Source organism: Lactuca virosa, chromosome 9 (assembly GCF_052849685.1).
Source record: "Lactuca virosa cultivar CGN04683 chromosome 9, Lactuca_virosa_CGN04683_v6, whole genome shotgun sequence".
Classification (NCBI taxonomy): Eukaryota; Viridiplantae; Streptophyta; class Magnoliopsida; order Asterales; family Asteraceae; genus Lactuca; species Lactuca virosa.
This window is the reverse complement of record NC_136434.1, coordinates 20,278,411-20,301,225: the sequence shown is the minus strand read 5'-3', so window position 1 is coordinate 20,301,225 and position 22,815 is coordinate 20,278,411. Positions and strand designations below refer to the sequence as shown.

The 22,815-nt window shown below is 42.3% G+C and overlaps 2 protein-coding genes across 2 annotated transcripts; one reads left to right on the top strand and one right to left on the bottom strand.

The window, feature by feature from the left end:
* Positions 1-17,215: 17,215 nt before the first annotated feature.
* LOC145138332 (uncharacterized) lies at positions 17,216-19,598 on the top strand. Its single transcript, XM_079072432.1, has 5 exons — positions 17,216-17,349; positions 18,342-18,419; positions 18,510-18,607; positions 18,682-18,998; positions 19,104-19,598. The coding sequence occupies exons 2-5, from the start codon at positions 18,411-18,413 to the stop codon at positions 19,466-19,468; spliced, it is 789 nt and encodes a 262-aa protein (XP_078928558.1). The 5' UTR covers positions 17,216-17,349; positions 18,342-18,410; the 3' UTR covers positions 19,469-19,598.
* Positions 19,599-20,093: 495 nt separating this feature from the next.
* Positions 20,094-22,396, bottom strand: LOC145139408 (putative serine/threonine-protein kinase PBL25). Its single transcript, XM_079073240.1, has 4 exons — positions 21,508-22,396; positions 21,172-21,398; positions 20,896-21,085; positions 20,094-20,740 (listed from the first exon to the last, which is right to left on the bottom strand). Exons 1-4 carry the CDS (start codon positions 22,121-22,123, stop codon positions 20,136-20,138), a joined length of 1,638 nt encoding a protein of 545 aa, XP_078929366.1. The 5' UTR covers positions 22,124-22,396; the 3' UTR covers positions 20,094-20,135.
* Between the last annotated feature and the right edge of the window lie 419 nt (positions 22,397-22,815).

Sequence of the window (22,815 nt, the reverse complement as noted above, 5' to 3'; positions counted from 1 at the left end):
GGGGGCGGAGGACTTAAGGTAAGTATCACAACACATGTAACATAGTAATCAAAGTACAAACAACCATTGCATTAATAAGTATAAGTTTTACATAAGTGTTTAAACATTACATATTCAAACACTAAAGTAGGTACAGCAGAAGACAAGAGTCGCGGTACGGTACAAGGTAGTCTTCTCAAAAGCTTCAGGAGTGTACCTGTCTACTGGATTCCTGAGAATACAAGTTATTTGAAAAGAGTAGATCAACATTTAAGCTGGTGAGTTCATAAGTATTTTAGTCTTTATTAAGTATACCCTAAGCTCTTTGAATAAGTTCACTGGTTTCTCCAGGAAATCCTATATTTCATGAGGTGATTAACTGATAACCTCAATAGTTTCCCTCTGTAATTACCTAGTTTATACTGATTATACATAACATAATATTGAATTGACAGTTAAATGGGTGTATCTGCCCTAAGCCCACAACCAAACAAGGAACAGGAAGTAAGGCGGAAGTCACACATTTCACTGTCAATCGGACATTACTTATGTACAACTCTGATGTAATATCTAAGGAATTATAGAATTAACCACTAGTTTACAAAGATTGAATGACTAAGTTTCATTTGATTAGTGGTTTAAACCCATAAATCGTTTCCTTTGTATAAGTGGTTTAATCCCATAAACCGTTTCATTTGTAAAAGTGGTTTAATCCCATAAACCGTTTCATTGGTAAAAGTGTTCTAAGTTATATCTGTTCTACAGTAAAAACCTTAGTATTAATCATGGAGAGTATTCTATTATCCATAATACTGCCTTGTGGTTTTAAATGTTCAAAACCAGAAGTACAATACTTGATTTCATGATATATAGCTCTTACTGTAAGTAAAAGCTACTGAAGGTATATTTGGTCGGGATGTAATTAAATTTTATTACTGTTATAAGAGAAGTATATTACTTTGTAATTCACTCGTTTTTTTATCCATGTGAGTCCTATTAACCATACTAATATGACGGAAATGCCTGCGACGACGATCTTCAGGCGTCGGAACGGTATGATATTTGACACCCTAGGCCTGCCGGCCAAACTGTAGCGAACAGTAAAGGTGCGGGATTGTCAGTACCATATAGATCTATACACAAATTCACGCTCTCCCTACAAGAGATTCTGGCTAATAGTTCAGGACTTAAAAAGGCCGTACTTAGATAAGTACACCGTGAAGGGTCTCACAAATTTATTGTTTCAACGAGAGTTCCGATGTATTATTATTATTACCCGATGAATGCTAACTCTGGTACTTTGTATCGTACCCTTGGTTAATGCAAACCCGGTATGATGTATTATTACTCGTGATTGCTAACTCTGGTACTCTGTATATCGTACCTTTGTTAATGCAACCCGGCATTACCACGTGTTTGCTAACCCTGGTACTCTGTATCGTACCTTTGTTAATGCAAACTAGGTATGATGTATCTTTACTTCTTTAATATGTTGTTCGTATATTAAAGGTATTATACATATCTTGGTATAGTTGAATGAATTTTGGTAATTTCCTTGGAAAGTATACAGTTGTAAATCATACTTGTATCTTTAGTTTTGAATGATAAATTATACCTATTATAATTTATATGTTCTATCTGATTAGCATGGTTTCTCATGGATGAACACCTTTGCTCAGCCTGATACAAAGGTGAAGATACCAAAAGGAGTAACCTTTGGTACTCATATATGTATAATATATATATATATATATATATATATATAATTAAGAAGGAAACGACCTTCGGACAAACAATACAACCCTAATTCCACATCCAAACAAGGAAAAGGATATAGGATAATTCATTAGTCCTAAGCCCTTCAAATCTTATTTATATATTTATACATATATAAACATGATTTTGGCATTTATACTTTGAAATAGCTTATAAAACATTTTTCAAAGAATTTAACGGAGTTTTTACATAACTTTAAAGATTTAACATGGCTTCACGTTATTTTGGAAGTATTTGATAATTCTTAAAAGCATACGGAATCATTTTGTGTGATTATTATCACATACAGTTATTAACACAATTTAATATTGTGTCAAACTTGTATTCCCCCCCTAAAAAGTATTTAAAAACCATTGAAAAGGTAAATTATAGGGGTATGAACTCACTTTGATAGGTGGTGATTCGGGCAGCGTTTCGTTTCCCGGAAATAGTTTGTTTGACGAAAAACCGGCTCAAACCGGGTAGAGTTTCGACAGGAGAGAGGATGACTTCTCGAGAATTACGGGGCTCCGGGGATTGCTTCGGGCTTTAGACACGATACCGGGGCCTTGGGGGGTCGTGAGAAAGTCGAGGGGGTGAAAATGTGAAATTGGGTGAAAAATGGGGTGAAAAAGTCCTCTTAGCCGAGGAGTCTCGCACCCTTTATATAGGGGTGCGAGGGTTCGGCCGAGGAGGACAGGTGGCGAAGCGAGGGTGAGTCAGCAGCCACGCGTCGGTCAGCAGCGAAGCCACGTGCGAGGGTTCGGACAGCAGGCTCGCAGTGGTAGTCTCGGATTGGACCTTTCTTCGGTCCAGTAGAAAGAGGCCACGTATGCGAAGGAGGGTGTCCGAGGGGTGTCTTCGGGGCATATCATGCGAAGCTGTTCACTTCTAAGTGGACCTCGGCTGTGGTCCAATCAGGAGGTGCCACGCATGGGTTCGGTCCACTCAGCAGCTGCCACGTGCGAGGATGACGTGGCATGCGAAATTGCCCGGTTTTTCCCATTTTTTCTTTATTTTTGTGCCAAACTTGCGAAAATCATAACTTTCGCATACGAGCTCCGTTTTTGGCGTTCTTTATATGCACGCGTAGGTAAAATCATACTCTACGACTTTCGTTTAGACTTCGTCGGCTAATTTTGACTTTATTTTTAATATTATTATTTTAAACAGACCGGGACGTGAATCCGTTATAAATTCATAACTTCTTCATACGACGTCCGTTTTTGTCTGTCTTTTTACTGTTGTACTACTACCGACGAGATCTTCAATTCTCGTTTAGGTTGTGTCGGCTAAAAATCGCTCGATCTTTATTTCGAGTTTTTAGCTGTACACTGCTATACCGAAACTTAGAAAAATCATAACTTCCTCATACGAAGTCAGATTTTTCCGTTCTTTTTATGAAACTTCTCGGTTTAACATAAACTACAACTTTCATTTAGATTGTTAAGGCTAAAAAGCCTTTTATCGAAAATTCAGTTTTTACACTGAACAGTGTTTTGCCGATTTTGTCGCGGATTTTCGATTGGTCATAACTTCTTCGTTATAACTCGGATTTTAGTGTTCTTTATGTTTTTGGAAACCTTGTTACAAACTCTACCACTTGGTTTATCCCAATTACGATTATTGATCAATTTATTTTTGACCAAAATTTGACTGGTGTCGCCAGAGCGAGAGGACGATCCAGACACTGGAAGATATGCTGTGAGCATGTGTGTTGGATTTTGGAGGGAGTTGGGATACGTACCTTCCACTGGCAGAGTTTTCATACAATAACAGTTACCATGCCAGTATCTACCGACCTCCATTTGAGATGTTGTATGGTAGGAGATGCATGACTCTGGTTAGTTGGGACGAGGTTGGACACCGAGTCATGGGGAGCACTGAGGTAGTGCTCAAGACTACCGGGCTGATTCAGCAGGTGCGCGACCGGCTGCGGGTCGCGCAAAGCCATCAGAAAAGTTATGCCGACCAGCGGCGATCGGATCTTGAGTTCCAGGTGGGAGATTTTGTGCTACTTAAAGTGTCATCCTGGAAGGGGGTCATCATGTTTCGAAAGAGGGGCAAGTTAGGGCCATGATATATAGGCCCTTTCAGGATTACATCCCGGGTGGGCAAGGTGACATATCGCTTGGAGCTGTCGGATGAGCTTAGCCAGATTCACAACACTTTCCATGTGTCACAACTTCGGAAGTGTGTCATGGACGAGGCCGCAGTCGTCTCTCTAGACGACATTCAGGTGGATGAGAGCCTAAACTACATTGAGAGGCATGTTGCGATTCCAGATAGGAAGACCAAGGTTCTTCGAAACAAGGAAGTAAAGTTGGTGAAGGTGCAATGGCAACACCGAAGGGGCTCCGAATGGACATGGGAGCCGGAGGATGAGATGCGAGACCACTACCCGGACTTATTTGGGTCAGCAGACTTCGAGGACGAAGTCTAGTTCAAGTGGGGGAGATTTGTAACACCTATTCCAGGTAATAATGTAATTTTCAAAATTTTAGGGTTTTGGTGCTGGGACTCGACGAGTTGGGAGCCCCGACTCGCTGAGTGGAGGCTATCAAGAGGACGCGGAAGTTGGGTCCTACTTGACGAGTCGGAAGGCCCGACTCGATGAGTAGGAGCTGTAAAGAGAAACCCTAATTTTTTGGTTTTGCACGCTATATAATCTCCTTAAGGGCCTTGTGGCTGACCTTTCATCAGCCTCCAAACCCTAAAACGTCTGTGCTAAACCCTAATCCCCATTCTCTTCCATTTTGTGAGTTAAGAGTGATTTGTGGAGCTTAAGAAGAAGGATATAGTGAGAAGAAGGAGGAGATCCAGCAAACCAAGCCCTCACTCTTGAGCTTGATCATCTTTTGGACTGCTGTAAGTCTTCAAGACTTGATTTTTATCTTAGAAAATGGCTAATCTTGAGTTTACTCTTCATTTCCCATTATTCTTATTGATTGCATGCATGTGATTCATAAAGTTTGCAAATTTATGGATCTCCAGGGCAAAATAGTCCCAAGGTGGGCTAGATCTAGCTTTTGGTCAAGCAAGGATGCCATGCAAGGGTTTTTAGTGTGTTTTTCCCCTTTTTGGCCATTTTGACTTAAGGACATGCATTGGACATGTATGTCCATAAAGCCTCCATCTTTGGAATATTTTGAGGACTAGAAACTCTTCTAGAAAGGAGGGATTCCAGATCCCTAGAGTCTTGGACCAAATGGCTAAGCTTTGAAGCTTTCCAAACTTTGATAAGGGCCTTAGAGCATTCAGAGTGGTTCTGGAAGGTAAAGTTGGAAACTTTATTCTCCGAGACACCTTAGGGTTTCAGATCTAAGCCCTAGAGTCCCTACATTCGATGGATTATCATAATAAGCAAACAAGGAGGGGGACTCGACGAGTCGGATCGGGTTTCCCCGTCAATTGGATATCAAGTGAACTCGTCGAGTTGATGAACCAACTCGGCGAGTTGGCTAGGGTTTGTTTAGGTGTTCTGGACTCTGCAGGAACTCGACGGGTTGCTAGATGCACTCGACGAGTTGAGGTTAACATGGACTGTTGACCTTGACTTTAGCCAGGGTTGACTTTGAGGGTAATTATGGGATTATGACAAGTTAATCACATAATGATTATAGGCAGTTGAGTTGGAGCAGCACGTGGGACATATATGATTCTAGATTGTCAGTTCAGTGTCCGAGAGGTGAATCTTCTCACCATACCAATGGGTCTACGGCACCAAGGCCGACCTATTTTATGATATATGGTACACTAGTTATAGTAGAGATACGTGGTATGATAGTTAGCTTTATGCTAAGTGGTATGCTAGTGATTATGTATGTTATTGCATGGAAGACCCCGGGGGAGCCCGTGGCAGTTGGATATAAGACCATGTGGGGGAGCCGTGGCATTCCTAGGTGAAGACCATGTGGGGGAGCCCATGACATGATGGTATAAGACCCTGGGGGAGCCCACGACATCCTTATATGTTTATGTATATGTTAGATAGTATGATAGATACCTCTGTGATATATGATATGCTAGTTGATTATATATGTGATCTGCGTGGAAGACCCCGGGGGGAGCCCGTGACAGTTGGATATAAGTGTAACATCCATAAAATTTACGCCAAATTTAAACTTTTCCATTCACAATTAAAACCCAAATTAGTAATTGCTTACAAATTGTTTTCAAATCATTTTTCATCAGAGTGTCCCATAAACAGATCATAAGGATGAGGAGCGGTACGGTCACACCTTCGCCTTACCACGATCTCCTGAAGTACCTGAAACAATAACTGAAAACTGTAAGCCCAAGGGCTTAGTGAGCTACCCCCAAAATACCAATACCACACTGACAATACCATATCAGTAACAATCAATCAATCAACATGCATACTGGCCATCGGCCTGACTGGACCGCCCTATTGGGCCTACAGTCTATCTGAATCTATCCCGAGCCTTCGGCATGACTGGTCCGCCTCGTGGGCCTGCAGTCTCCCCGGACCGCTCATAGGGTATGTTGGCCTTCAGCACAAAGCAGGACCGCCTCAACCCAACCAACAAGCAAATAACCATGTGCGCATAACTATCATATACTGGCATATACAAATATCAAACATATCTATCACACTGATCATCAATCATAGAATTCTCTCGTAACTAGAGTACCGACCTAGCAGGTCACTAACATACATATCCTTACGGATCATAAGAGCATAACATACTGTCTACCCTGATTCTGATCTAACAGATCATAACCACATGTAGCATACCATAACAATAACAACTAAAGGGCCGGCCTTGGTGCCGTAGACCCTATCGATATAGTGAGGACAACTCACCTTGCAGATGTCGACTCAGAAGATAAACTCCAACTCTCGTATCACTTGACACAGGCTCCACCACCTATGATCATAGTACAATATACTCATAACTCCTTACCCTTATAAGGTACTCCATAACCCACCAGTCAACCCCTGGTCAAAGTCAACGTCCTCAGTCAAGGTCAACAGTCCATGTTGACCCCAACTCGCCGAGTACCCTCGGCTACTCGCCGAGTTCCTTGAAGTACATTCCAACTCGCCGAGTCATCGGGGTGACTCGTCGAGTTCCTTCGATTCTCGATCAAACTTAAGGCCACCCGTCGAGTTCCCTCCTCGCAACTCGACGGATACACACACATACATATCCTAGGGAAAACTCATCCGACTCGCCAAGTCTTATGGTAATCTTCATCGGACTCACAGAGTTGTTCATCCAACTCGTCGAGTTCACGGCCATCTTCATGTGACTCGCCGAGTCCATTCAGTCCTTTTTCCATACAGACTTGCTTTGAGCCATGCAGCGGCTCCAAATCACAGATCCAAGCTTCTAGGGCATGCTTATCACGTAAAGTTGCAAACTTTACGTGCATGCATGGCTATAAAGGCTCTAAATGCCTATTTTAAGTTCTTAATGGAGCTTCATGCTCAAGAGGGACCTCAATCATGACCAACATTGTAACTTTATGCTTCTAGAATCCAAGGAGGGTCCAGATCTGAAGTTACAACCTCAGATCTAGCCCATAGCTCATCTTTCCAACTTAATATCTCACCAAAAACCCTAAAACTCAACCAATAGAAGAGATTCACAAGGAAAAAGGCGATTTGGTTACCTCCAGAAGATGATAACTGAGATAAGTGTTGATTCCCATACTCTACTTGCTCCAATCTCCTTCTCCTCCAAGCCTTCTCCCTCCAAAGATCCTCTTTTCAAGCTTCAAACACACAGTGGGCACACACACACACGTATTAGGGTTTTAAGGAGCTCTCAAAGACCGCAAAGAGGCCAAAGGTGGCTGAGGCTCCTTTAAATAGAGGTGCAAACCCCGGGATTTAGGGTTTCATTTGCCAGCTCCTACTCGCCTAGTCCCAATATGGACTCGTTGAGTAGGTCACTTAACACGCGATCCCACCCCGCTGCTACTCGACGAGTAGATCACCCAACTCGTCGAGTAGAGCTTCACCCAATAAATCTTATTTAAACAATACTTGAGAATCGGGGCGTTACAACTCTCCCCCACTTGAACTAGACTTCGCCCTCGAAGTCCGTTGGAATAAACAATGTCGGGTAATGCTCGCGCATCTCCGCCTCCGGCTCCCATGTCCACTCAGATCCCTTCCGATGTTCCCACTGTACCTTTACTAAAGGTATTTCCTTGTTTCGCAGAATCTTCTTCTTCCTTTCCAAAATAGCCACAGGCATCTCCACATAGTTCAGACGCTCATCGACCTGAATGTCATCCAACGATACCACTGCCTCCTGGTCCATAATGCATTTTCGCAATTGCGAAACATGAAATGTGCTGTGGATTCGGCTAAGCTCCTCTGGAAGCTCTAGCCTATAAGCCACCCTGCCAACCCTGTCAACAATCCTGAACGGCCCAATGTAACGGGGACCCAATTTCCCCCTCTTCCTGAAGCGGATCACTCCTTTCCAGGGTGAGACCTTCAGGAGAACCATGTCACCCACCTGAAATTCCAGCTCAGATCGGCGTCGGTCGGCATAACTTTTCTGCCGACTCTGAGCGGTCTGCAGTCGCTGTCTAATCTGCTGTATCATCTCGGTAGTCTGCAGAACTACCTCTGTCCGACCCATCACCCTGTGCCCAACCTCGCCCCAGCAGACTGGGGTCCTACACTTCTGCCCATACAACAGCTCGAAAGGCGGGGCGCCAATACTGGAATGATAGCTGTTGTTGTAGGCGAACTCTACAAGCGGTAGGTGGGAATCCCAACTCACACCGAAATCAATGACGCACGCCCTCAACATATCCTCGAGGGTCTGGATGGTCCGCTCACTCTGCCCATCAGTCTGCGGATGGAACGCTGTACTAAAATGCAGCCTCGTACCCAGTTCCTCATGGAACTTCTGCCAAAAAAAGGAAGTAAATCGGACATCCCGATCGGAAACAATGGAAACTGGAACCCCATGGCGAGAGACAATCTCGCGGACGTACAGGTCGGCCAACTTCTCTGCCGACGAACTCTCCCGTATGGCTAGGAAATGGGCACTCTTGGTCAATCGATCCACGATGACCCATATCGCATCAAACCCCTTTGTCGTCTTTGGCAACTTCGTGATGAAATCCATCGCGATCCGTTCCCATTTCTACATGGGAATCTCTAGAGGCTGCAGCTTACCATGCGGCCTCTGATGCTCGGCCTTGACCATCCTACAGGTCAAGCACCTCTCAACAAACCAAGCGATATCTCGCTTCATGCCAGGCCAACAATAACTCGAACTCAAATCACGGTACATCTTGGTGGCTCCCGGGTGAATAGAAAAACGAGACTTATGAGCCTCCTCCATCACTGTCTGCCGGACCCCTCTGGACATTGGAACCCAAACCCGACCGTAACGGGTCAACAATCCGACCGTAACGGGTCAACAATCCGCGGCTATCCTGAATAAACCGGGCGCTTTCGCCCTTAATCTTCTCCAACTTCCAGTTCTCTGGTCTCATACCCTCAATCTGAGCATCCCTAATCAAGCTCACAAGCGGAGAATCCACCGCTATCCTCATACACCTTGCTGGGGTAGAAGACCCAGCTGACTTGCGGCTCAAGGCGTCCGCAACCACATTCGCTTTACCAGGATGGTAAAGGATCTCACAATCATAGTCCTTGACTACATCTAGCCACCTGTGCTGCCTCATATTCAGGTTCGGATGATCCATAATGTGTCTCAAACTCTTGTGATCCGTGTATATTGTACATCGGACCCCGTACAGATAATGCCTCCAAATCTTGAGAGCGAAAACCACCGCTCCCAACTCAAGATCGTGCATGGGGTATCTTGTCTCATGCGGCTTCAGCTGTCGCGACGCATAGGCTACCACCCGTCCTCTCTACATGAGGACTGCCCCCAAGCCTGTGATGGATGCATCATAAAATCCTCCACTCCCTCGGGGAGTGTCAACACCGGCGCCTCGCGTAAACACTGCCGGAGGGTCTCAAACGCCCTCTGCTGCTCAGGGCCCCACCGGAAATCCACCCCCTTCCTCGTAAGACGAGTGAGGGGTACTGCGATCTTGGAGAAGTCTCGAATAAATCTCCGGTAGTACCCTGCTAAGCCCAAGAAACTCCTGATGTCAGAGGGAGATCTCGGAGTCTCCCACTGCATAACCGCCTCCACCTTGGCCGGGTCAACCAAAATCCCTTCCTGGTTAACGAGATGTCCGAGGAACTGGACCTCTCGCAACCAAAACTCACACTTCGAGAACTTGGCATACAACCGTTCTCGCCACAGAACCTCCAGCAGCTCCCTGAGATGCTCCTCATGCTGCTCTCGGGTCTTGGAATATACCAAGATATCATCTATGAACACAATGACCGAGCGATCGAGCATCGGTCTGCAGACTCGGTTCATCAGATCCATGAACACTGTTGGCGCGTTGGTGAGCCCAAACGGCATCACCATGAACTCGTAATGACCATAACGAGTCCGAAACGCGGTCTTCCCCACGTCTTCCTCCCTCACCCTGACCTGGTGGTATCCTGATCTCAAATCAATCTTGGAAAACCAAGATGCACCCTGCAGCTGATCGAAAAGATTGTCTATCCTCGGGAGCGGATAACGGTTCTTCACCGTTAACTTGTTCAGCTCCCTATAGTCAATGCACATCCTGTGCGAACCGTCCTTCTTCCTGACGAAAAGGATCGGTGCTCCCCAGGGTGAACTACTCGGACGAATAAACTGCTTACCCAACAGCTCCTGCAAGTGAGATGATAGCTCATGCATCTCAGGCGGTGCCAAACGGTACGACGCCTTGGCGATAGGGGCCGCACCTGGCACTAGATCAATCCTGAACTCAACCTGCCTCACTGGAGGCACTCCGGGTAACTCCTCCGGAAACACATCAGCAAACTCTCTAACTACCGGGACCTCTGAAACTGAGAGCTGCTCTCTAACCCGCGTATCTACCACATACGCCAAATAACCAGCACACCCGTGCTGAATATACTGTCGAGCCCTGGCTGCCGAACAAAACCCTGATCCCGACCTGGTGCCCTCACCATATACTACCAGTTCTCCCCCACTTGGGGTTCGAACCACCACCCGCTGTCCCTCACAATCGATCATGGCGCCAAAACGGCTAAGCCAATCCATCCCTACAATCACGCATACATCCCCCATGGGGATAGGAATCAATTCTATCGGGAAGGACACCCCAAAAATCTCCAACTCGCATCCCCGGTAGACCGAAGAAGCAGAAACCCCGTGCTCGTTGGCGATCGAAACTCGCAACAGACACTCAAGATCATCTATCGGCACACTAAACCCTCTACTGAAAGTCTGAGATACGAACGACCGACTCGCCCCCGAGTCAAATAAAACCAAAGCAGGCAAAGAATTTACTAGAAACGTACCTAATCACAGGTACAATCCATAAGCATAACAAAAATACAATAATTGAGGCAGAGAATAGAACGTACCAGCAACCACATCCGGTGCTGCCTTGGCCTCCTCGGCCATGAGCTGGAAGGCGCGACCCTGAGCCTTCGGAGGCTCCACCTCGACTGGCCTCCCATCTCCAATCCTCGCAGTAGCTGGGGCGGAACCCTGCGCCGACTTGGCGGCGAGCTGCGGACAGTTGGTCTTCACATGACCAACCTTATGACAATGGTAACAAATCCTCATATCTGCGGGAGGGGCAGACTGACGGCAGTCCCTGGCATAGTGCCCCTCCTTGCCACATTTGTGGCACCCACCACCTGCTCTACAAACTCCCGAATGAACCCTGCCACACTTTCCACAAGTGCGGCTCTGCTAACCCCCAGACCGTGTATCAGCGGTCTTAGACCGCTTAGGCGCCGACTGAGACTGTGCTGGTGCCTGATGCTGCTCCTTCAGCTGCAGCTCTATCTCCAACTCACGCCGCCTCGCGGCTTCCTGTAGATCCAGGAGGGTATCACAACGCTGTGTAGCCACAAACTGCCGTATATCCGTCTTGAGCATACTGAGATAACGAGTCATCTGAGACTGCTCTGACGCAAACTCCGGGCAAAACATAGCCCTCTCAGTGAACATCCGGGTAATCTCCATCACAGACTCCCCATCCTGCCTCAACGTCAAAAACTCCTGAGCAAGCCGCTCCCTTTCCACGTGCGGAACGTAGCGGGTGCGAAACATATCCCAGAACTGCTCGCAAGTAATAGCAGCCCGCTGATCATCAGAATATGAACCTGTCGTCAATCTCTACCAGTCCTTTGCCCCGAGCCTAAGCAGGTTCAGAGCACACCTGACCTTCTGGTCAGCAGGACATGAGCACGTGAAGAAACAGCCCTCCACGTCAGACAACCACTGCATAGCTCTGATCGCATCCTGTGTACCATCAAATGTCGGGGGCTTCATATTATCGAAGTCACAGTACTGGAAAGCCCTGCCGGCTCCTCCTCCAACCCCTGCCGCAGTTACAGCCAAAGTGGCTGCAGCGGCTGCTGTCTCTGCCAGAACTGCATATCGCTCATCAAAATACTCAACCATTGCGGTCTTGATCGACCCAAACATCTCTGGTAGCTGCGCTCGGAAAGCCGCAGCGACCTCATCGTGCAGAATCTCCCGGATCCTGGCATCCAGCTCCTCAGTCCCTATCTGAACCACGGGCTCAGGTGCTACCGGCACCTCTGACCATCCGTCTCCCGACCCTGACCCTGATCCGGATCTCGATCCTGGTCCGGACCCAGCAGCAAAACGTCTCGTCACCACCATACTGAAAGATACACTCAAGACATCAGATAAACAACATAATATCGGGAGACCAAAACCCACAAATCCTAGGGGTTTTGACTTCCTTGCTACGCGTATGGGTCCTGTGCTTCCAGTAGTACGGGCCCATACTACCTTCCACACCTACCCATATTTATCTCAAGTATCACCACAACGCCCTAATACTATACTCGACATAATGTGCGCTCAACCCTCACTACTAGGGGACATCGCCTATCTCACAACCGATCCCACAGCTCTGCACAACTCACACCACCATGGAACTTCCATCAGCCCCTGCAACGCTAGTGTATGCTAGCCGCACATAACGCTGGACCCGATAGACTTTCAAATATCCAATCCTACCCTAAGGTCGAATCAGACATTCTCAGGCTATAAGATCTTGACTATACACAACCGTGATGCATATACTAAACATCTACAGTTATGATGTCAATTCCATATACAAGGAACCCTAGGCTAATATGTATCATATAATCAGGCAAATCTATCATGCGATTCCTGAAGATCCCTAGCCTAGCACTAGCATGCTGTTCTAACATACCAGAATATCAAATAACTGTATGGTATTTTGGGGCTTACTTACAGGCTCCGGCTGATCGTACCCTCTACATCCTCCATCCTTTATTTTGAAAACCATTTTTACAACTTGCTTTCCGAAAATCTCCTTGATTTGAGACTGGATTCACACGAGTGTTCCTCCAATTCACTCAAACCAAGGCTCTGATACCAACTTGTAACATCCATAAAATTTACGCCAAATTTAAAATTTTACATTCACAATAAAAACCAAATTAGTAATTGCTTACAAATTGTTTTCAAATCATTTTTCATCAGAGTGTCCCATAAACAGATTATAAGGATGAGAAGCGGTACGGTCACGCCTTCGCCTTGCCACGATCTCCTAAAGTACCTGAAACAATAACTGAAAACTGTAAGCCCAAGGTCTTAGTGAGCTACCCCCAAAATACCAATACCACACTGACAATACCATATCAGTAACAATCAATCAATCAATCAACATGCATACTGGCCATCGGCTTGACTGGACCGCCCTACTGGGCCTACAGTCTATCTGAATCTATCCCGAACATTCGGCATGACTGGTCCGCCTCGTGGGCCTGCAGTCTCCCCAGACCGCTCATAGGGTACGTTGGCCTTCAGCACAAAGCATGACCGCCTCAACCCAACCAACAAGCAAATAACCATGTGCGCATAACTATCATATACTGGCATATACAAATATCAAACATATCTATCATAGAATTCTCTCGTAACTAGAGTACCGACCTAGCAGGTCACTAACATACAAATCCTTACGGATCATAAGAGCATAACATACAGTCTACCCTGATTCCGATCTAACAGATCATAACCACATGTAGCATACCATAACAATAACAACTAAAGGGCCGGACTTGGTGCCGTAGACCCTATCGATATAGTGAGGACAACTTACCTTGTAGATGTCGACTCAGAAGATAAACTCCAACTCTCGTATCACTTGACACAGGCTCCACCACCTATGATCATAGTACAATATACTCATAAGTCCTTACCCTTATAAGGTACTCCATAACCCACCAGTCAACCCCTGGTCAAAGTCAAAGTTCTCAGTCAAGGTCAACAGTCCATGTTGACCCCAACTCGCCGAGTACCCTCGGCTACTCGCCGAGTTCCTTGAAGTACATTCTAACTCGCCGAGTCATCGGGGTGACTCGTCGAGTTCCTTCAATTCTCGATCAAACTTAAGGCCACCCGTCGAGTTCCCTCCTCGCAACTCGATGGATACACACGCATACATATCCTAGGGAAAACTCATCTGACTCGCCGAGTTGTTCATCAACTCGTCGAGTCTTATGGTAATCTTCATCGGACTCGCCGAGTTGTTCATCCAACTCGTCGAGTTCACGGCCATCTTCATGTGACTCGCCGAGTCAACCCTGCGACTCGCCGATCCAAGCAGCGGCTCCAAATCACAAATCCAAGCTTCTAGGGCATGCTTATCACGTAAAGTTGCAAACTTTACGTGCATGCATGGCTATAAAGGCTCTAAATGCCTATTTTAAGTTCTTAATGGAGCTTCATGCTCAAGAGGGACCTCAATCATGACCAACATTGTAACTTTATGCTTCTAGAATCCAAGGAGGGTCCAGATATGAAGTTACAACCTCAGATCTAGCCCATAGCTCATCTTTCCAACTTAATATCTCACCAAAAACCCTAAAACTCAACCAATAGAAGAGATTCACAAGGAAAAAGGCGATTTGGTTACCTCCAGAAGATGATAACTGAGATAAGTGTTGATTCCCACACTCTACTTGCTCCAATCTCCTTCTCCTCCAAGCCTTCTCCCTCCAAAGATCCTCTTTTCAAGCTTCAAACACATAATGGGCACACACACACGCGTATTAGGGTTTTTAGGAGCTCTCAAAGACTGCAAAGAGGCCAAAGGAGGCCGAGGCTCCTTTAAATAGAGGTGCAAACCCAAGGATTTAGGGTTTCATCTGCCAGCTCCTACTCGCCGAGTCCCAATATGGACTCGTCGAGTAGGTCACTTAACACGCGATCCCACCCCGCTGCTACTCGACGAGTAGATCTCCCAATTTGTCGAGTAGAGCTTCACCCAATAAATCTTATTTAAACAATACCTGAGAATCGGGGCGTTACAATAAGACCATGTGGGGGAGCCCATGGCATTCCTAGGTAAAGACCATGGGGGGAGCCCATGACATGAAGGTATAAGACCCTGAGGGGAGTCCAAGACATCCTTATATGTTGTATGCATGGCTTATGTGATATGTGTAGCTTTTATAGCTAATATGATATGTGTTATGTGGATTGTGTGTGGGGTATGCTCTGGGGGACTCACTAAGCATTAACTTACAGTTTGTGGATTTGTTTCAGGTACATCTGAGCCCAAGGGCAAGGGCAAGGCTTGATGGCGCGGTGTGCACTCTCTCATGCATTTTATGGGACACTCTTATATTTTGAAATAAAATTATAATCGATATGGGTTTTGAAAACAATTGTATTTGGATTTTGTGGTTGATGGAAATGTGTTTTGGTTAATCAAAAATGAAAATTTTCTTTTGAAAAATCGGGTCGTTACAGGTGGAGATCATGAAATCGCACACAGAGAATCCTAAATATTGGGGGGGGGGGGGTTGAGTTGCATATTTTAGAACGAGGAAGAAGAGGCAAAAATATACAAATTGGGCTTGATTATTGGAAGAAATCTATTTGGGTTTGTTCTTCAAACACATGAACAAATAAACACATAAACACTCAATATTCATATTCTAAACTTGGAGGAAGGAGGACGAGAGGGAATGAAATAGATTTTTGAAATCGGTTCCATTTAGTTGTAAAAGGTCTGATTTTGAAGGTTAACTAAACCCAAACCCAAGCTTCAATTTCAACCCCAAACTCGATGGTCGTCTTTACAAATTGACTTCATATGAAGGCTTTGAATAAACAATAATGGCAAAGGAAAGATTTCATATAGGGTTTGAATTTATGAAACAATGGGATAGTTATCAGATGTTTCCATTTCATCCTTCTGATTGATCCCCATGTTCTTCCCAAGCTCCACTGTCATAACCCAATTATAATCTGAATGAACGTCCGCCCTTTTCTGCCATACCAGAGACTTATGAGGGATACGGAAGTCGTGTTGGGGTGGTGAAAGGTGCCAAATTGGACTGGAGTGATTACTTCTTCCTTAACTATATGCCTGTTTCTTAAAGGGGCGAAAGTCTATTTTTACAATCAATATAAATTGGTTTTGTGCCTTTTGATGAAATCTCAAGAGATGAGGTGTGATATTTCTTGATAAATGTTTGGTGGTATACATCTATACTTATATATTAAGTTTTTTTTTTTTAATTTAAGAATTATGATGTGTATGTTTTTTCATACGTGTGTGAGAGAGAGAGAGAGAGAGAGTGAGTGGGTCCCACTTTATTATTTTTATTACATCAATATTAAAATAAAGGATAAATTGTTTAAGAAAATAAGAAAAACAAATTAAAAGGGCATATTAGTAATTTTAAGTTTAACAGGGATCATTTTCATATAGAAATATGGTTAAAATGACAATGAAACCAAAAAAATCGAGGTTTGGACGAAAACCCTCAAAAAATACATACCACAGGTACCATTTTTGCAATTTTGTATATTTAAATGTAATACTATAAAATAAATGTGGTAATAAATTGATATCAATTTCATTAATGGACTTAACTTTTAATTTTAAAATTTTCAAATTAAAGCTCATTATTATTTGTTTAAATTTACAAGATAAAAATACATTTCAATTTTAATAATTCATTATTTTTTTTTCTTATAAATTTAAAGTTCTCAAATATTTAGACTTTTTATATTTAATTTTTTTTTAAATTAACTTATATAATACATGAGTTTCAGTTATATAATATGATATAATTTATTTGTTTAAGTTTATTGTGTTTGCGATAAGTGGTAACATTTGATAGGATAGAATTACAGACTAAAATACATTGTAATAAAAAGAACATTTGATATGCTTAAAAGATAAACGACACATTTTTATTGAAATGGTTCGTATTGCAATGAAACTAAACTCTAAAAATCATAACGCAAAAGGAAAATTGTAATTTACTCTATATTTTTCTTTTTAAGTTTTAACTCCGTTACGGAGATGGATTGGAAAAAATGAAAAATCTCACAATTGACTTTGTCGATCTTGGTAGTTTCTAGAATGTCATGGACAAGAAAGATCCACCGTCCCGTAGTTGCGCCCTCTCTATCACTATAAATTCTTTGCCAGGGTTTCTGATTCGCTCTGCGCTCGTCTTCTTTGACTACTGAATCTCAGGTACGAGTCGCATCCTCTCTCAATTTTTTTGATATACAGTTCTTTATTGTATGTTCGTTGAAGATTCCAGTAAATCTTTGGCATTTTTATCGTATAACCTTCGCAACTCTATAGGATTTGTAGTCGAGTTCTAATTGTTTCCACCGATCTAATCGCAATATTTGTACAATGAAGTTTGTGATCTGACATGGTATCAATTTAATTTGATGTACATACATTCGATTGAAAAATGGAAGAATTCCCTTTGTTTGTTTGTTTGTTTTTTTTTCCAATTTTTTCATCTACACTCGATTGTTGTATGTTGCTCCCAAAATTTCCCCTAACTCTTCGAATTAGAGTTACCCCCTGATTCGAGCTTGAATTGTAACTGGCATAGGAGAGCTTTTATGTATAATTCAACATATGCATAGTGCTCAAAATTCTTTAGGATTTACAGTTGGCTTCCACTTTTATGTAAGATGAAGTTTGTGATGTCAGATAAGATATCAAACTATCAATTAACATGTGATGCTAGACAAATAATCGATAAAAATGTGATGTTCCGACCTCAAATTAGATATTGGAAGTTTTGCTTTTACGTTGTAACTGACATGTGAGGGGGTTTAGGTATTATTTCATCGTATATCTACTGTGTACAGTTCTTGAGGATATCTAATAGGCTTCTAATTGTTTCTACCAATCTACATGCAATGTGAGAATGGTGAAGTTTGTGCTGTTAGACAATGTATCAATTTACGTGTGATCTTCCAATTTGAAGTTAAAAGCTTAATGGAAAACCGATAGATTTACTCTACTTTTTCTTTTTTAGAATAAGAATTCTCTGGTGTAGATTTGTCTATTGTCTCTTGGTCCTCAAGTATTACCATAAATCTTTGAATTGCAATCTCTGGGATTCTTGCTTCATTTGAAACTAATATATCAGACATTACAGGAGCTATTTCTTATTGTTTCAATACATTATTTTGTATTGCATTTTTTCTTTGTTCATCCAGACAGAGCTCACTGTCGTTCAACTAGCAAAAGACCTTACAGACAGGACATCTACATTTTAAATTTGAAATATGGCTGAGGTACATTGCTCTATCAAATATTTACTAGTTACACATTTCAAATTTACTATTTAAGATATGAAATAACCACTTGAAAATTTTCACTAACAGGAGGGTTACAAGGTGAGTCTGCACGTGTATGATTTAAGTGGAGGCTTAGCTCGTCAACTCTCCATGTCATTCTTAGGGAAAGCCATTGAAGGCATATGGTAAGCATCATACCCCCTCCCCCCAACCTACCATGGAGCCAATTAAGCATCTGTTAACTTATATATAAAAACAGGCATACAGGTGTGGTGGTATATGGTACTGAGTACTTTTTTGGGGCTGGTATCCAACAAACTCCAGCTGGAACAGCACCATATGGGACTCCACTCAAAGTCATTGATCTTGGTGTCACCCATGTCCCAAAAGATGTCTTTGAGATGTATCTAGATGAGATTAGCCCTCGATATACACAAGAAACCTACAGTTTATTGTCACATAACTGTAACAACTTTAGCAGCGAAGTTGCACAGTTTCTGGTGGGTGTCTCCATACCAGATTACATCCTCAATCTACCTAACGAAGTCATGAGTAGCCCAATGGGTGCACTTATAAGTAAGTTCCTCATCCTTTTTTATCTTTTAAACTTTTCATGTTAAAGATGCATTTGAGCTTTCATGGATTCTTATCTTACACATGAAATATTGGTATGAATGACAGTGCCTATGATACAGAATTTGGAGACCACATTGAAGGCAGGTGCTGTCCCACAAGCACCTCAGTTTAAACCATCTCCAGTGAACACAATTCCTCAGGTGTCAAAGAAAGTTGATACACCATCAGAAACCAGCAGCCACAAAAATGTAAATGTGGCCACACCTGCAGTTGTGCCAGCTGGCACATCACAAGAGAAACCAGTTGTTGTTGATCCTCTTGGTGATGCAAGGAGTAAAGTGCAAGAAGAGATTGGTAAGGAGTTTGCTGCAATGATGGCTAGTGGGACCCTTCGTGCAAGTGAGGCTGCTGCACTTGCAACCAAAAAAGTGATGCAGAAATATGGGCACATGAATGCTGCACAAAGCTGAAACAGGTTTTGTGCTTTTTTTTTCTTACTTACTTCATCTTTGTTGAACATAAAAATTGTGACAATTTATCCCATTCAAGAAAAACGTGTTAAAGACTCCTTTTGTTGAATGATGAACTACTTCTGTTAAATCCTCTATTTCTTGAAAACTGAAATAAGGGGGGGTGGGGTGTTCTTTTCTATTCCTTGATGAAATGGAATGATATATTATAATTAGAAATTATTTTAATATATAATTTTCAATAAGAGATATGTTTAAAAAAATCAAAACTTTAGTTAAACAATTTTCACAATTTCCCAAAAGTTGACTAAATATACTTGATTTTATTTCTATTCTAAGATTACATGGTATTTAATTTATCAACTTATGTTTGACTATTTAAAATGCATATATTATTGTATATATTTCAAATGACATGAAATACGTTGATATGTAGTCCTTTTAGCAATATATCCTTATTTTACTAAAATCCTTTTTACAAAATATCAATTTTTTTTCTCTATTTTTAAGTTTAATTTCATTTAGTTTTGTAATTCCACATAATATATATATATATATATATATATATATATATATATATATATATATATATATATATATATATATATATATGTTTGAATGGTCTATTCGATAATAACTCATTCCATTCCACCATACCAAAGAGACCCTAGATAGCAGTTGGGTTGTTGTGGGCATCCTGCACAAGGGAATCCAGAACTGCAACCACATCACTCATGGGTGGTCGGAGCGGTGCATTGACACCAAGACACATGGCTGCTATCGCTAACACTTGACTTAAATCAGATTGTGGGTATTTTCCTTGAAGCATTGGGTCAACCACTTGCGCATATTTGTGTGGGTCCCTGATCTTTGGCTCCACCCATTGAACAAGATGCAATTCTTCGGTATCTCTCGTTAAATCAACCGCTCGTCTCCCCGTAATTAGTTCCAACAACACAACTCCGTAGCTATAAATATCTGATTTCACAGTCAACCTCCCTGTTTTTTGATACTCGGGTGCACAATATCCGAATGTTCCCATTACTCTCGATGATACATGCGTCTTTTCCCCAACTGGACCAATCCTTGCTAGCCCGAAATCAGATAGCTTCGCGTTAAAATCCTTATCTAGCAATATGTTGGACGACTTTAAGTCACGGTAAATAATCGGAGGATTATTCGTCTCGTGCAAGTATTCTAGACCTTTTGCAGCGTGCAATGCTACCTTCATCCTCGTTGACCAATTGAGCGGTCGTTTGCCACATGGCAGATCTACAAATTTTAAAATCACAACAAAATTAAGCGTTCATGCCTTTTTGACGGAGTGGGATAAAAAATTGCAACTTTTTGTCCCATTGATTGACACCGAATCCGGTAATGTAATGTTATACTTGCCTAACAAAATTGTGGATTGCATATTTGCGTACCGAGTAGATGATTTTCGAGAGAACCAGCACGCATATATTCATACACGAGTAGTCTTTGTTCTCCATCTGCACAATATCCGACCAAATTTACCAAGTGTGGATGGGAAAGATGGCTTAGCATCATAACCTCCGCAAGAAACTCTTTGTTTCCTTGCTTTCCCTCAGGATTCAGTTGCTTTATTGCTACAACCTGATCCAAAGGAATCGAAATTGTGTGATTATATTGTTACAAATACCTATGTTGAGTTGAATGTTTGTTGAGACTCGTTACTTTACCTTGCCTGTTTTCTCGAGCTTTCCCTTATAAACTCGCCCGAATCCACCTTCCCCGAGAATACATTCTTCTTTGAAGTTTTTTGTCGCTGTTGCAAGCTCCTTGAAAGTGAAAATTTTTGCTGATAGGTTTTTGTTGTCTTGATCTTTAATGTTGACCTTAACCTTTTTCGCCCTTTTAGGTGAAACATCACGACCTTGAAGTTCACCCGAATCTTTGTTCTTGTTCTCTGCAAAATATTACGCCAATGAGCTGCCCAGTAGTGTGTGCTCATCACGTAAGCGGTAAATCATTGAACAATTTGGGTTTTATGGCTCCCAAAGGATAACAGTACTTACTAAATGGAAAAGGTAGACAATGGCATTGTCCGAATCTTCTCAACCTATTAGTCCGTCTCTTCCATCGTGTCGCAAAACATGGAAAACGAATCATGTTTCGTCTCTTTCCTTGTGTCGAATCTTTCTTTACTTGTGTTGGAAAACATGAAAGATAACTCCGGTTTCGCTTCTTTCCTTGCATCGAATCTTTCTTCTCATGTCTTGGAAAACACGAAAAGCATTTCGTATTTTGCTTCTTTATTTCTGCGGACTCTTCATTTACTTTTGCCGTAAAACATGGGAAACAATTTGTGTTTGGTGTCTTTTCTTGTATGGATTTTTTCTTTGGAAAACATGAGAAACAACCCATCTTTGGTGTCCTTTCTTGTGTCGCGTCTTTCTTTGCTTGGGTTGACTTTTGTGTTTGGAAACATGAAAAACAATTGGCTTTCTGCGTCTTTCCTTGTGGCGCTTCTCGTGCTTGGAAGCATGAAAAACAATTCATGTTTCGTTTCTTTCGTTCTGTTGATTCTTCCGAAGAAAAACACGGAAAACAATTCATGCTTCGTTTCTTTCCTTGTGTCCCACTTTCTATGCCTTGTCGTTTTTCTTTTGGAAAACATGAAAAACAACCCATGCTTCCTTAATTCAAGAATGTTTTCGATGTCTTTGGTCAATCTCCTTTGTATATGTTGAAACCCTACCTAGAATCAAAATATGGAAAAACCTATTCTGGCTGCAAATGTAAATGTCTAATTATTAATGAAAATTATCAAGATTTTGACTCAAGAAGAAAGGGAAAGACCAACTGGGTCAATAACCCTTTTGGTTCTCTCCCATTTTTGGGAGACCAATGGGAGAGAAGACTTTGGGGAAATTTGCCAAAGAAAGTTGATTGAAATCAAATCAGGTGATTTGAAGGAATGCATAAAAAAAGGAGAGACAAAGTGTGGATAATAATTGGTGGGTATTGTTGTTAGTTTCCAAAGAGAAATTGTCGCCTAATACACATGATGATATTGTAGTAAAAAAGGATAATGACTTAAAAAGGTAATGAAGTTTTAAAAATGTACAAAAAAAGACAATTTTCTTTTTTTTTAGTACACAAAATACCATTAAGGTATATTTTTTGTACATAAAATACCAACAAAGTACACATGTGTTCAAATAAAACCTTGTGGTAACCGGCTATCTCAGGTAAACAGAAAATGACTTAAAAAGGTAACAAAGTTTCCAAAATGTTCAAAAAATACCATTATTTTTTTAATATAAAAAATACTCTGAAGTATATCATTTGTACACAAAATACCAACGAAGTACATATTTTAG